The sequence below is a fragment of the Brassica napus genome, chromosome A4 (genome assembly GCF_020379485.1).
Source record: "Brassica napus cultivar Da-Ae chromosome A4, Da-Ae, whole genome shotgun sequence".
Taxonomy (NCBI): Eukaryota; Viridiplantae; Streptophyta; class Magnoliopsida; order Brassicales; family Brassicaceae; genus Brassica; species Brassica napus.
The window spans coordinates 1,803,632-1,818,734 of NC_063437.1; the positions used below are offsets into that span (position 1 = coordinate 1,803,632).

Consider the following 15,103-nt stretch of genomic DNA (forward strand, 5'->3'; position numbering starts at 1 on the left):
TTAGGGATAATTAATATCAAAGTAGAAAACAGAGTAGAAAACAGAGTAGAACAAATATGACATTTTCACTTCCTTTGACCTTCCTGGAAATCTTTATCCATAAACTGGTCGAAGATCTCACAACATAGCTTGCTTCATAAGTCCATCGCAGTTTCATCATTTATATTAGCCATGCTCTTCAATCCCAGTGACCTGCATTCCAGCATCTTCACAACAAAAATACCACAGTTGTATGGAAATTTTGTCTTTGGAAGCCCTTTTGCAAACTTAACTTCAAATGGACTGATATCTTCGAAATTAACCTCTTCACCAAGAAGTTCCATCTTTATGGCACTAATCAACACTGTCATAAATACCCAAAATTATACAATAAATCAATCACCAACAGACAACAAAATGAATATGTAAAAATGCATCACAAGCACAAGCAGCAACAGACAACAAAATGAATATGTAAAGAGTTTTTACCTGCCAGTTCTTGGATTTGATTAAGAGCACGTTTGATATTTGCTTTTGGAAGACCACAATGGAAGAGTGTGATTGTGTTGTCCATCAATTGTATCTCCACCCCAATATAGTGATAGCTCAACTTATCTTCAATGACACCATATATAACATCAACATCTTCCAGCCATACCTTCTTTGGATGTATTAAACCTTTCACAAGTTCGCCTACACAGCCCTCCAATAACGTTTGTTTTTTCTTATGTGGCTTCCTGACAGATTCATAAGCGTACCCAACCACTTCTAAGAATTTGACTGGTACAAAGCATGCTGCTGGAAGATTGTTGTTGCGGAACCAAGCACCTTGCTCAACCCTCTTACAATTTAGCATTTCAAATGCAACATTTATGTGCTGCCAATGTAACAATATAGTTAGAAACTTCATATAGAACTGCTATAACATGGACATCTAGCATAGCTCAACTCAACCTCTTCCTAAACATATGACACAATCAAATAGAAGACAGAACAGAGTGTTGATTACCTCTTTGTTGAGATTGTTTTCTGCATCGTCCATTTTTTGAAAGAACTCTTTTTCAATTTCTTTTCCATTGATATAAAACGGTCTGTAGTTGATAAAATTAACTAGTATCAATCGAAACTTTTACAAAATAAATTAGGAATATTTATGCGAGGACAAAAAGTTGCTTACACACGATATATGCCCCGTAGATCCATCCAGTGTGCAAGCCTTGAAAACCGAGGAAATTCAGGTGTCACAAATGGATCAATTGGAAGGATTACCTCAGGTGTTACAGGTATAGGAGGGTTTCTAGGTCGTATTGGCCTCTTCTCTTCTCGCTGTAGAAAAGGAAGCATATCTACTGGCTGAGCATTTGCTTTCTTCTTCTTACCAACATCAGGCTTCCCCTTTAATTAAAAATAAAGACAAAAATTCAGGATCGTTTTTATCTTTATACTTGAATGCCTTCCTAATATGAAGTAAAAATATTTTTTATACCTTTTTTGCATGATCGTCTTGACTTGGTTTCACACTCTTACCCTGCTTTACTTCCATCTGTGAAACAAAACCGATATATCAAACTATTGACCTGAACTTCAATTCAAGTGGATCTTATTCATTTTTATTACCTCTTTTGCCATTTTCCCAACACCATCTTCTGATGGACCAGCTGCTTCATTTTTCTTACAAGCGACAGCCTTCGCCTTCCCCTTTTTGAATGACAAAAATTCAGATACATTTATATCTTAATTCCTAGTATGATGTATAAATATTTCATACCTTTTTATCACCATCTCCTTCACTTGGATTCACACTCTGCGTCTGCTCTTCTTCCATCTGAAAATCAATACCGAGATATTAAACAAATGACATTATTTTTCAATTCAAGTGATCCAAGGCATTTGTTTTACCTTTTTTGTCATCTCCCAAACACCATCTACCCATTTTCTTGGTTTTCGCATCTCAGAATGGTGGAAGTAAATTTGTTCTTTAGAATTGTTCAAAGAGACAAAACACGAGCCATCAAACAAAATGACTTTAACTTTTCCAGCGCACCAGGCACCATTGTCGAACGCCTCCACGTCCTGCATTAGCTCATAACTTTTCTTCGCTCCAGATCTCTCAGGTGGTGGTTGAGGACGTATTCTGTCAATTGATACACGTGTCTCAACACTCCTTTTCCTCTTCTTTTCGTCCAGAGACGGGACGAAGTACTCAACTTTCACCATCTCAACCCCATCAACCAAATATGTTGCCAACACATTTCCTGGATACCATTTATGACAAGTATTGTCATCTTGTGATGAAATCTCCACATTTGCTCCGATCTCAAAGGGATTTTGAACTCTGCTTTCTACATCCTGTGATGGTTTAGATTCAAGGATATCCAGTCATTTTGATAGTTGCTGTGTATTTATTAAAGGTTTTAATGAAAGTAATACCTTATTTTGCTCTGTTAAAAGATTTCTGCGAGCTCGGGTATTTGGCTGTGTGTCGGAAATGTTTGGTGAAATGATCTCATTCATAAGCTCGTGAGTCTCCTGAATTCAGGAATGGTTGAATGAACACGTACAAGGGCTTCCAAAAATTACTTGAAAAGTCCAATTTTTTAAAGAAGGTACCTGCTGCGTCTGAATTGGAGTAAGGACTGGAGTCTCAATATTCTGTTGAGCTATTGGAGAACCAGGTGTCTCTTTCGTGATCTCATTCATAGGCTCTCGTGTATCCTGAAGTCAGGAATGGGATTATGAACTCGTACAAGAACTTCCAAAAATTAATTTAAGTACAACCAAATTCATAATTTTATAAATACCAACAGTTTTCAAAATTATACTTGCCTCATTGTTAAGTTGTTCATCTGCTTGATCTGCATTGGCTTCACCTTGTCTGGAAGCCGTCTCATGAAATGGAGTTGTGTCAGTCTGTGCAAGTACAACAAAAATTAGGAAGGCAATCCTAAATATGTATAACATCTTCCAAAATTACTTGACAACTCAAAAAAAAACTGAATCAAGAACTAGATAAACATTAATTTTAATTTCCGAAAAAAAAGTTACCTCATTGTTTGGGGTTTCATATGAAGTAACTCTTTGTAGTTTCTCTAGTTTTGTCACACGTTCTTTAATCTGTTTCCTGTCTTTTTCAATCAAACACAAACGATCGTTCATGATCCTTAAATTATCTCCCACCATCTCGCTGATTCTGTTGATCTTTGATTCCAAAGACTCCTCCTGATACGAAGAAGAAGCTTGACTCATCCCTCCATTCCCAAACAGTAAAGATGCTCTTCTTATTTGTTCATTAGCACCGTATAGGTCTACTGACATGTTTCGCCAATCTCTAATTTTAAACTTATAACCTCTCTTGGATAAATCGGCCATGTCATCCAGATCTTTATTAGCTTCGTCTTCCATGCAAACATCAGCTTCTGGATCATTAGAAATAGGAGGTAGGATGCATGTGACCTTAAGCTGAAACCATAAAAATAATTAGCTTTTAAATGGAGAATCATAAGGCAAAACAGAAACAAGAAAAAAATAATGTAAAAACTTACATGATCTTTGATTTCAATTAGGAGAACATCTATCAGCTGTGGAGAAGCTATTTGAAGGTACTTCTCACACAAAAATATTGGGGTAGACGGTTGAACGCTCAGAATAGGAACAACTTGACTGAATGCATACTGTAGCAAAGGTACTGACTCAAGTATCCATATAAGAAATGCCATAGGGAATCCTTGCAAATCATAATTGTTTTTGTCGAGGCTTTTGTCGACAGCTCTCTGAAGTGATTTTAACAGCAAATTATAAGCTGTTCTCCCCCATGGGTATGTCATCAAGACATCCATATCCTGCGCTATTTTCACATAATCCAAAGTAAAAGTTGTGCCACCGTCGAGAAGGCTCTTCTGTAGTAGTATGCTCTCAATCAGGAGGAGCATTGCAAGGCAGAATCTCTCATCAGAAGCATCTTCTCTTGTGTTTCTGAGCTGCTTCTCCACGTCCTTTACTGTATGAGTACGCCCTTTTAGGAAGTCCCACTTAAATTTCTCGGTTTCCTCTCGTGGTTCTCTTGCTTCACCACTACATTTCAAACCAGTCACCATGTGGAATTCTCTTATAGAGAACCTCATTGGCTGAGCACCAAAATGGAACCATGCTTCGTGTCTCTTCACTGTCTTGATGCTTTTGGTGAGAACTGCGTGCACTATCTTAGCTGATAATTTCAAAGACCTCTCTCCAAGCTTGATCACCGGTCCCAAAAACGTCCCTCTTATTCTGTTGAACTCATCATTTCCTAGAATTTCCTTAACAGTTTTGATATAAGCAACTATCGAGTGTTGGTTTATCGATATCGTCTTCTCTGGCTCTGATCCAATCGGATACCTCAGCTCAGGCAGTGCTAGTCTTAATGGTAATGGATCTCCCATCTTGTTTCTATCCTGCGTAAACAAGAAAAATTTTATTTGTCTAAATTAATTAAAATCCAATTTTCAGGAAGGGTTTCCTGAAACAATACAAATCCTTCCTGAGTCTATACACATGCTTTCACATGAACTAGAATTCTACCAATCATATTAGGTTAAAACGAGCAAGTCTATACACAAGCAAAAACCAGGAGACCAATCTCTCAGAAAGAAAACACACATAAGGTTGAATCTGCAACATACCTTAAAGAGATAGAGCTCTAGAAATGGTTTTTCTCGGAGAATAGAGAGAGCTCGCGTAAAAGATCGAGAGAGAGAGAGAGTTCTGGAGATGGGTTTTCGTCGGAGATCGAGAGATATGGAGATGAGAGAGAGATTCGAGAGGCGGAGACGAGTGAGATTCGAGAAGTTTGAAACGGCGAGAGTGTTGAGACGGCAAGAGTTTTGTCTTTTTTCAATCGAAATGTATTGTTTTGGAAACCTATCCTATATTAATTGGTTTAAGTATGCTTATGTAATATTCTTTAACAGATGATTCTCCTCAGACCAGCGGTTAAACCAAGGCATTTCATAACTCAAAAGTCTCTCTATCCCCGGGTTCGATATGTGGTGGATTCAAAATCAATTTTAATTTTTTTTTGTGTTACAGTTTGGAGTTAAATAAAATTAAATGTAATCCATTAACAGATGATTCTTCTTGGCCTAGTGGCTAAACTCCCACACTATCCAAATACGCAAACTCTCTCCCTCTGGGTTCGATCCTTTGTGGTTCTAAATTTTTGTTGTCTGTAAACATCACAATTTTAAGCTTACCATATACATGTCCAATCCTTAGTATATAATCTCATTTCATTCTTTTTTACATTTGAAACACTTAACTTTTTTTCTGGAAACCCATCCAAAAACATTATTTTAACCTTCCAAGATATATGATACCCAAAAAAAATACTTGATATCCTTCCAATCTTTCTTATGTAACCAGACGCCAACAACATAACAAAATAAACAGTCATAACTAAAACCGAGTCTTAACTAAAACAAAAAATGTTTTCATGCATTATTCTCATTTCCCAAAGCTCTCATCCACAAATTGGTTGAATATCTCACAAGACAAGGTTCTCCTTAGCTCCAATGCATTGTCATCATTAATCTTTGTCATGTCTCCTATCTTCAATGACTGGCACTCCAGAATCTTGACAAGAAATATCCCACAGTTGAAATGATGTTTTGTCTTGGGTAAACCTTGTGCGTGCTCAATCTCAAATGGAATCATCTTCACTTTATCTACCTCATCACCAGAAGATTCCACCAGCAGATTAGTAATCAACACTGTCATATTTAAAAATCAATATCAAGATAGAATCAGTTGAATATTTCAAACCAAGAAACAGTTGAATACATCAAATACAAATTGTTTATACATACCTGCCAACTTTTTCACTTGAGGAATATCAATGCTGTTGCTTTCCTTTTGAAAACAATCATATACTGTGATTCTTTTCTTCTTCAAATGAATTTCCATCCCAATCCAGACATTGCTTTTTTTTCCAAGAGTAATCCCATACACAACATCAACATCTTCTCCCCATGTCTTCTCTGGATATACCTTCCCTCTCACAGTATCTTTAAATATATCGTTGAAAATCTTTTTACCTTTGACCTTTTCTTTCTTGTAAGCCAAATCATCAGAGAGCAAGCAATGCAAGAACTCCATAGGTAGGAAGCACGCCTTTGGAATCTTGTAGTTGTGGAACCAAGCAGCATTCTCATTTCTTCTGCAATTTAGCATTGCAAAGGCTCCATCAATGTGCTGCAAAAAAAAAGGCAAACATTATCTAATTTGTTACTATATAATTCCTGAAACTAAACAAATCCTTCCTGAATTTTTTTTAAAAAAAAAAGCTCAAGGCAAGAACATATGTAAACAAATTACCTCTTTCTTAAGGTCCTTTTTTGCATTTTCCATGCTTTGAAAGAAAGATTTCCTTATCTTATTATCATTGATTGATAGGGACCTGCAGTCGATTAAAGATTCAAAGGAATTTACCAAACCTCTTATACATAAATATAAGAATATATAGACAAGGACAGAAACATGCTTACGTTTCATGCATGCCGGGCTTTAATGTCATCCAATTTTGAAGCCTTGAAAGCTTATGTTCCGCAGGAGTTGAAAACGGATCAACTGCAGGTATAATCTCAGGTATTACAGTTAAAGCCGGATTTCTGTCAGACTTGAATGGAGTTTTTGTGTCTCTAGATCGTTTAGTCACCCTCTCGCTCCTTCTTAGGAAAACATTATCCATTCCTGAATTTTGTGATGAGGCAGCAGCTTTCCTTTTCTTATCAGGCTTCACCTTTAATCAAACAATAGACACCAAGCAAAATATTATCAAATTTGTTGCAATCGGAATTTCTGGAAACCATTCCTGAAACTAAAATGTATGTATATCAAACAATTCACGTGAAGTATAATTCTAGTTATGATTTACCTTATCTGCCATCTTCCAGACTCCATCTTTCCATTCTCTATGAATTCGCAAATCTGAATGTTTGAATAGAATAGTTTCCATAGAAGTATAGAGACACACCGAGTATGTGTTATCACCAAGTACCATGCTAATTTGTCCGCTGCTCCAGCCATTGTTGTAAAAGGCTTCTACCTTATCCATCATCTCAAAGGATTTTTGGTCACTAGTTGGTGTTGCAGGACGTATTTTGTCAGCCGTGATAGTATCCTGAAGTTTCTGAAGTCTATTATGTTGGTATGTGAAGAGTGTCGTGTACTCAACTGTCAGCTCCTCTAGTCCTTCACACAGTTTAAGATCAACAACCTTTCCTGGATACCATATTTCGTCATCAGTAGACAAAATCTCAACCTCTGCGCCTATTTGAAAGTGAGCTATACGCCTGCTTACTTCAACCTATTAAAAATGAAGATTCAGTAACATCAGCGGTTTTAAATTGTTAGAATAATAATTAAAGATCAAATATACTCGATGCATACCTCGTTTGTTTCTGAAAAATCTATAGCACTTGTCTGAAGATGCTCTGTTTGCTGAGTAATAGGCGGCATCTTCGAAACATATGTGGAAACTAGCTCAGTAGTAGGTTCTGTAGTATCCTTGAGATTTTCTTCTGCTTGATTCTGCTCTGATGGTGTCTCATCGGATTGATCTCCCTCACTTGTCTGAAGGTGCTGTGTTTGCGGAGTAAGAGGCTGTGTCTTCGAAACATCTGTGGAAACTAGCTCAGTAGTAGGTTCTGTAGTATCCTTGAGATATTCTTCTGCTTGATTCTGCTCTGATGGTGTCTCATCGGATTGATCTCCCTCACTTGTCTGAAGGTGCTGTGTTTGCTGAGTAAGAGGCTGTGTCTTCGAAACATCTGTGGAAACTAGCTCAGTAGTAGGTTCTGTAGTATCCTTGAGATATTCTTCTGCTTGATTCTTTCTGCTTGATTGTGTATGCTCTCCTTCACTTGTAGAAAAATATTGGGTCGCAGTTTCTGTCTCACTCTATAAGACAAAAGTAAATGGTAAGAGTTAGTTGAATAGAAAAATATTACATAAACATTTTAAATATTTCTTCTTACCAAAGCATTCTTATTTTCTTCAATAACTAGTGCAATTAGTGAAGACAATGGAGAGGAAGGTGTGTGATGCACAGCATGCGTATCCTCCTGTAATAACAGTAAAATAAAAGAGGTAGTTATGAAGAAGTTTCTACAATTTAAAATTCAAGTTGTACTTATGAAAGACATTTCTATGCTTACCTTTTTATTGTTTGCTGAAATGATCTCAGTCAATGGCTGTGTAGCCTCATACGTTTCCTCTGTTACTGTCTGCAAAAAAAACAAAAAAAAAGTCAGGTATGGGATCAAAAACACGTACAAAAGCTTTCAAACATTACTTGAAATCTCCAAGATTTTTTGAACATTTACCTGTTGTTTCTGAATTGGAGTAAAAACTTGAGCCTCAATACTCTTTGGAGATATTGGAGAAGAAGGTGTCTCATTCATTTCCAGTGTTTCTTTTTGCAAAACTTGAGTCTGAGCAGCAGGTGACTCAATCACAATCTGCAAAAAATATCAGGAAAGGCCATCATGAATACATTCAATTATAATTTCTAGAGTAAATATTACCTCATCATCTGGTTTTCCTTCTTCTTGATTAGTTGGGTGGCGTTTCATCAGTAGAGGTTTGTGTTTCTTCTGCCAAAAATTAGAAAGGTCTATATATGTAAATCACCCAAAACTAATTTGTAAACTCCAACTGTGAAAACAATATCATTGAGCATATACCTCTTTTGTCAGATTAGGAGAGAATACTTGAGTATCAAGGGCAAGAGTTTCATCATCTGATTCATTCATTGTCTCCTGCAAAAATCAAGAATGCATTCAAGAATATGTACAAAAGCTTCCAAATATTACTTCAAAACTCAACAATATTTTATTGGTTACATACCTTATGTGTCAAATTAGGCTGTTGAGACATTGGAGATAAAGGCGTCTCACTCGATTGTTGCGTGTAATCCTGCAAAAATCAGGAAGGCATTCAGGATTTTGTACAAGAATTTCCAAATATTTTCTTAAAAATTTTTGAGCATATACCTCATTTTGTTGAGACTTTGGAGATGCAGCTGATTCAATCATTGTCTCCTGCAAAAATCAGGAATGCATTCAAGAAGTACAAAAGCTTTCCAAATATTACTTCAAAACTCAACAATATTTATTGGTTACATACCTCATGTGTCAAATTAGGCTGTTGAGACATTGGAGATAAAGGTGTCTCACTCGATGGTTGCGTGTGAGACATTGGAGATAAAGGTGTCTCACTGGATCGCTGTTTGTCAAATATTAGGAAGGCATTCAAGAATATGTACAAGATCTTCAAAAAAATACTTGAAAATGCAAATGTAAAAGAACATGTTTTGAGAATTTACCTTTTGTGTCACGTTAGTGGGAAAAACATTGTTGTTTCCTTCCAACTCTGACACACGAGCTCTAAGATGTATGTTTTCTTCTTCTAGTAATGACATTCGATCCTTCATGCTCTTCAGATTCTCCTCCATTACCGTGATGATCCTGTTCACTTTTTCATTTACTGAATCCTCATCAATCGGAGTAGAAGCTTGGCCAGTCTCCTTATTTGCCATCATTTGAATAAGAGCATCCAATGTGTCAAATGTGTCTACACACCTATTTTCCCAGTCATCGGCTGTAATCTTGTACCCTTTCTTTGTTACATCTTTCACTGTTTCCAGCTCGTCACTATATTTGTCTTCAATGGAGATATCATCTTCTGGATCATGAGGAATAGAAGGTAGTATGCAATGGACCTTCAGCTGAGAGTATTTAAAAAAAGACCAATGAGAAACATATTAAAAAGAAGAAGCCAAATAAACTGAGAAACATATACTTGGAAAAGCTTACCTTTGTATCAGCTTCAACCTGTAAAACCCTATCAAGTGATGGATTCTCTACCTCAGTGTATTTTTCACACAAGTAAGTCGGCCCAGGAACCTCAACTGTTGGTACACACTTACTGAACTTATCCCTTAGCAAAGGAATCGACTCTAGTATCCAAAGAAGGAATACTAGAGGATAACCTTGCAACTCAAATTTGGATTTATTCTCCAAATGATTCGCGACAGCGTTTTGAATTGACTTCAGGAGCACAATGTAAGCCTCTTTTCCCCATGGATATGTCATATCCTGTGCATTTTTCGCATATTCCAAAGGAAAACTCCCTCCTTTGCTCTTCCGCAATAATATGCTCTCTACCAGGATGAGCATTGCGAGGCATATTCTCTCCTCAGAAGCATCTTCTCTTGTGTTTCTGAGCTGGTCCACCACGTCACTTAACTTATGACTACGCCCCTTTAGCAATTCCCAATTAAATCTCTCGGTTTCCCTTCGTGGTCCTTCTAATGCACCACTACATTTCAAGCCTGTCATCATATGAAATTCTCTTATAGAGAACCTCATTGGCTGCGCACCGAAATGGAACCAGGCTTCATTCTCCTTGACAGAAACGATGCTTCTAGTGAGAATGGCGTAGACTATCTTTGCTGATAACTTCAATCCTCTCTCACTGAGCTTCATTACAGGTCCCAGAAATGATCCTCGGACTCTTATCATCTCATCTGGTTTTAGGATGCTTTTGACAATAGAGATATAATCTGAACCAGAGTATTGGTTGATTGCTGACTTTTCCTTTGGCTGTGAACCAATAGGATACTTCAGCTCTGGCAGTGCTAGTTTTAGAGGTACTGAATCTCCCATCTTGTTTCTATCCTGCGTAAACAAGGAAAAAAAAAATTTCAAACTTTTCTGGAAGGCTTTCCTGAAATAACACAACAAATGCTTCCTGAAATTCTTATAAACACTAGACAGTTTCACAAGCAACAAAAGACTCATAAGCAAATTCAAGACCCTATCAAAAATATCAACATTCCTAATCAAAACAAGACTCCAAGCAAAAAAGTTTCAAAATGTGTTACCATCCGAGTTTCAATTTTCAACATTTAATAGATGCAGCAACAAATGCTTTCTGGAAATCTTCTAAAAACATTCAATAGATGCAGCAAGAGACAACAAACTTTTATTTTATAAATTTGTACAAACACACAGAAGGTTGAATCTGCAACATACCTCAAAGAGATGAATTATGCTCCAACAACTTTGTGTTCCCACAATTCAAAAGTCTTTCATTTGCTTCGCTGGTTAATAAGAAAGAGTAACAAACAAATCAAAATCAAAACGCAAGCTTCCCAAATTTTAATTCAAAAAACCTAATTTTAAAAAGCTACATAGTGATTTGTGTCCGATTTTGAGAGTAGAGAGTGTGACGCTGATGATTAGATAGCCGGAGAAGATGATTAGCGAGCCGGAGAAGATGATTAGCGAGCGGGAGAAGATGATTGGCGAGCCGAAGAAAATGATTAGCGAGCCGAAGAAGATGACTAGCGAGCCGGAGAAGATGATTCCCGAGCCGGAGACGACGATTCCCGAGTCGGAGAATATGATTCCTGAGCCGGAGACGACGATTCCCGAGTCGGAGACGACAGTGCCGGTGAGGGTTTGAAGATTCCAGAGAGGAGACGACAGGATTCGCGATCGAAGGAAATGAAATGTTTTTTTTTATTCTTATAACAAGGGTATAAGGGTAAATTACCCCTTTAATGAAACCTATTTTTGTGACTTTCTCCTTCTAGTGCTATTTTTGGGACATAAACTTCAAAAGGTGCTATTATTGACAATTGCCCTATATTTTATCGACATAAATAAGTACACCTAATAATATGCAGCAGCCAGCAGCCATAATTTAGTAAAAAAAAAAAAGAATTATAAATTACGATTCAATTATGCATACGCAAAGGTATAAAGAGGATGTGGTTGGTGAAGTATTGGAAGCCGAAAGCAGTATATATACTTACTACTTACACTTAAAAGATTAGGTTTCGCTAAAATTTTGTTATGTATATGCTTTTGAATATGGTAGCTGATGATGTTGACGCCAGATTCGGTCCAGCTATAAATTCAGGTTTGAGTACTACGAATGAAACTCTAGGACATGGAACTTGGAAGAAGACAACAATATTACCTTAGAGAAAATTAAACTAAACTTGTTACATAGTGATCCAGAAAAGAATCCATTTCTGTTTGGTTGATTGCTTTTCTTTTGTTTGTAAACCAAAATATGATGTGTGACACAAGATGAATGCAGGTGTGGTCTTGAAAATTTTTGGACCGGAAACCCAAAACATTATAAAGATAATAAAAACTGATGTAAATGATTTAGCGCTCTGAACCCTTAACTCTCGAAATATTTTGTTAGTCATTAACCACCTAAGCTGCAAGAGAATTTTGTAAAATTAGTGACTAAAATTTTAGTTATTGTAAAAAAGGCAGGAAACACATGCTTTCATAGCTTTTCCCTTCAAGGCCGCTCAGACCCGGGCTTGAGCAGATACCTAAGAAACATTTGCATGGGGTCTACAAATTGTATAGGTTTTTTGGGTTTGCATTTTCTGTTTTTATTATTAGCATATGAAAGGAAAAATCAGTTCTAGGACGTGTTTTGAACATATAACATGATAAATGTTTTTTTTTTCATTCTCTTATATAAAATGAAATTGAAAGATAATTTTCAGAATTGATACTTTTATAAATTTTAAGGATATTGTAATTCTTAAATGTAAATTAGAATTTTAATAATTTAAAATTTTAATTTATTAGATAAGGCCTATATTTTTGGTTTCGTATTGGACCCGAAATATCTCAGGACCGGCACTGAGGCCGCTACTGCATGAATGTGTATGAGACAACGTCGTGGACTAGGACTTGGTCTCCTTGTGGATGCGAAGTTGCCAAGCATTTGATTTTTGTTACGTTGACAAGTTCCCAACAATCATAATTCTTATTGGTATCCGTCAATTTCGTTGTATGACATGACAACCAAAAAAAAATCTACATATGACCATGCAGTAATCACTAAATTTTATCAGTCATGTTGTATCTTTACTTTTAAAAATTAAAGTCTACATCAAATTTTTATTTAGTATTACCAATCATGCTTTAGCTTTATTTTTAAAGCTACAACAAAAATATAAAGCCAAACGTTTTTATGTATTTTAGGCAAAAATGCTACAACATCTTTTTATAGGCTGTAAAATCTGTAAAATAAAAAAAATATCTATAATATCAAATAAATTATATAATCATAATAAAAACTTTTATAAATATTTCAATTTTAAATTGAGTGTTTTTTAATTATTAAGATATTTAAATAATATAAATATTATTTACATATCACATTTTAAATTACAATAAATTTTGATAATTTATAAAAAAAAACATTAATATAAATTATTTTAATTCATATAAAATAATAATTTTATATATACAACACATATTTCATATATTTTATTTTTAAATATCTACAGCCTATAACTTACAGCTACAACAAATTTAACTACAATAAAATCTGTAGAAAAAATCTACAATAACAACTTTACATCTACAACCAATTTATCTATAGAATTTTTAAAACCACAGTCGAACCAATCATCACCATGGAATATGGGCTAGTTAATTGAACTCTGCTGAAAATGTGATCATTATTATCCCCTTAAATGTATTAATTTTAGTTATTGTAAAATTAATACACGTATGATCGCATTTTCTAGCCCATGCTCTCTTTTTTTTGTCATCTGTTGGATTAATATTAAAACGGATGAAATGCAGTCGAATACACATAAGCTGGCAAGGAATTCTTTCCTTCCATACTCCATACTCAACTAGCCCATACTCCATATCATAGATTACGGCATGGTCATTTGATTTTTTTTTTACTCTGCTGAAATTACATATATTTGTATTAATTTTGTTTACAAAAAACATATGTATATACATTAAGCATTTATCGTTGTATTAAATTTCTATTAATGAAATTGGTAATCTGATCACAAAAGTGATGATTTTATACGTATAAAACGTGATTATTTTATTGTTTCTTGGTGTCTCATACATTGTAGTATAATTAAATGATCCGGTTCTCAATTTATATATCTAAGTCTTATGGTTGAAATTGTAGAAGATGCTATAGATCATATTCACAAACATGGGAGGTAAAATTATTGATGAATTCAAGTTACATCAAGACGTCTTCACAGGACATGCCGACCTCTCTGTACTCTCTGTATATTTTTACATGTGCTGGAAAACAAGTGTCGTTACTTACTTTGTCTTGTCTTGTCTTGTGAAAGCAGTGCACAATATTACCCAGCTTATATATGTTCTCAAAATATAACATATGATATCCTCTAAACATTATTTATGGAAAATGATTTTCTAAAAAATAAAAATGAGATAGACTTATAAAAATATGACATGACATAAAGTTAATTGTGATATAAACAGTTGCATTTATATAATTTATATATTTGATAAATTTTCTAAAAATATGATAATAACTCATATATCATCATAATATTACTAAAAGTAAATCAATAAATATTTACAAATATATCAATATTTCCATGATAGAGAATATATAATTTATAGAAATATGTTTTGTCAAAATTAATTGAGAGTGTGTTAACAAATACAAAATTAAGACATTATTAAATGTTTGACCTTTTTAACAAAAACTCGTAAACAGTATAAAGAAAATAAAATTTTTTAAATTTTAAATTATCAATTTATTTAAAATATCTAAGTTGAACAACAAACGGTTAATTTATTACATTAATTAACAAACTGGTTTTTCAGTTGAATGTATCTTATATTAAAAAAACTATATTTACTAGAATTTGTTTACTTAGATATTAAAATAAATGTAGTCATTAGATGTAATAGTAATTTAAAAATATTAAAAATAACATTTTTATTGAAATTAAATTATTCATTTTTAAAGTTAAAAATAGTTAAGCCAAATTACAAATAATTTGTTTACTTGTAAACAAATTATAACAAAAATTTAAAATTTAATAATATTTAATATCAGTTAAAAATAAACATGCATTATCTAATCTATTATCTAACTGCATAATTATGATGGGAGCTATAAATCCCATTTCCTATTAAACGAAATAGGTACTTATAGAGAACACAACAAATTAAATTGTTTTTCCAAGTCAAAACACTTGCCTACTTTATTCACCTTAAATCCTTAATATAATAAAAAGTTTGCAGAAGGAATTCAT

At 34.5% G+C, this 15,103-nt stretch overlaps 2 protein-coding genes across 3 annotated transcripts; both read right to left on the minus strand.

Annotated features, from left to right (window-relative positions):
• Positions 1 to 9: 9 nt before the first annotated feature.
• LOC106453951 lies at positions 10 to 8,250 on the minus strand. Of its 2 annotated transcripts, XM_048777915.1 has the most exons (13): positions 6,887 to 8,249; positions 6,498 to 6,751; positions 6,328 to 6,409; positions 2,590 to 6,204; positions 2,410 to 2,508; positions 1,879 to 2,328; positions 1,748 to 1,804; positions 1,597 to 1,677; positions 1,466 to 1,522; positions 1,157 to 1,374; positions 989 to 1,070; positions 469 to 856; positions 10 to 343 (listed from the first exon to the last, which is right to left on the minus strand). In XM_048777915.1, the coding sequence occupies exons 4-13, from the start codon at positions 2,677 to 2,679 to the stop codon at positions 135 to 137; spliced, it is 1,731 nt and encodes a 576-aa protein (XP_048633872.1). In that variant the 5' UTR covers positions 2,680 to 6,204; positions 6,328 to 6,409; positions 6,498 to 6,751; positions 6,887 to 8,249; the 3' UTR covers positions 10 to 134. The 2 variants fall into 2 exon arrangements, with proteins under 2 accessions (XP_048633872.1, XP_048633873.1); XM_048777916.1 differs by having other exon boundaries at positions 6,498 to 8,250.
• Positions 2,885 to 4,397, minus strand: LOC125608417. Its single transcript, XM_048778893.1, has 3 exons — positions 3,522 to 4,397; positions 3,025 to 3,438; positions 2,885 to 2,923 (listed from the first exon to the last, which is right to left on the minus strand). Exons 1-3 carry the CDS (start codon positions 4,395 to 4,397, stop codon positions 2,885 to 2,887), a joined length of 1,329 nt encoding a protein of 442 aa, XP_048634850.1.
• Positions 8,251 to 15,103: the final 6,853 nt, after the last annotated feature.

Coding starts and splice junctions, on each gene's coding strand:
- LOC106453951 (XM_048777916.1), bottom strand. CDS start 2,679: ATGAATGAGATCACGAAAGAGACACCTGGTTCTCCAATAGCTCAACAG. Junction 1,805..1,878: donor TTTGGGAGATGACAAAAAAG/GTAAAACAAATG, acceptor ATTGATTTTCAG/ATGGAAGAAGAGCAGACGCA. Junction 1,678..1,747: donor AAGGAGATGGTGATAAAAAG/GTATGAAATATT, acceptor TCATTCAAAAAG/GGGAAGGCGAAGGCTGTCGC.
- LOC125608417 (XM_048778893.1), bottom strand. CDS start 4,397: ATGGGAGATCCATTACCATTAAGACTAGCACTGCCTGAGCTGAGGTAT. Junction 3,439..3,521: donor TAATTGAAATCAAAGATCAT/GTAAGTTTTTAC, acceptor TTATGGTTTCAG/CTTAAGGTCACATGCATCCT. Junction 2,924..3,024: donor ATGAAACCCCAAACAATGAG/GTAACTTTTTTT, acceptor ATACATATTTAG/GATTGCCTTCCTAATTTTTG.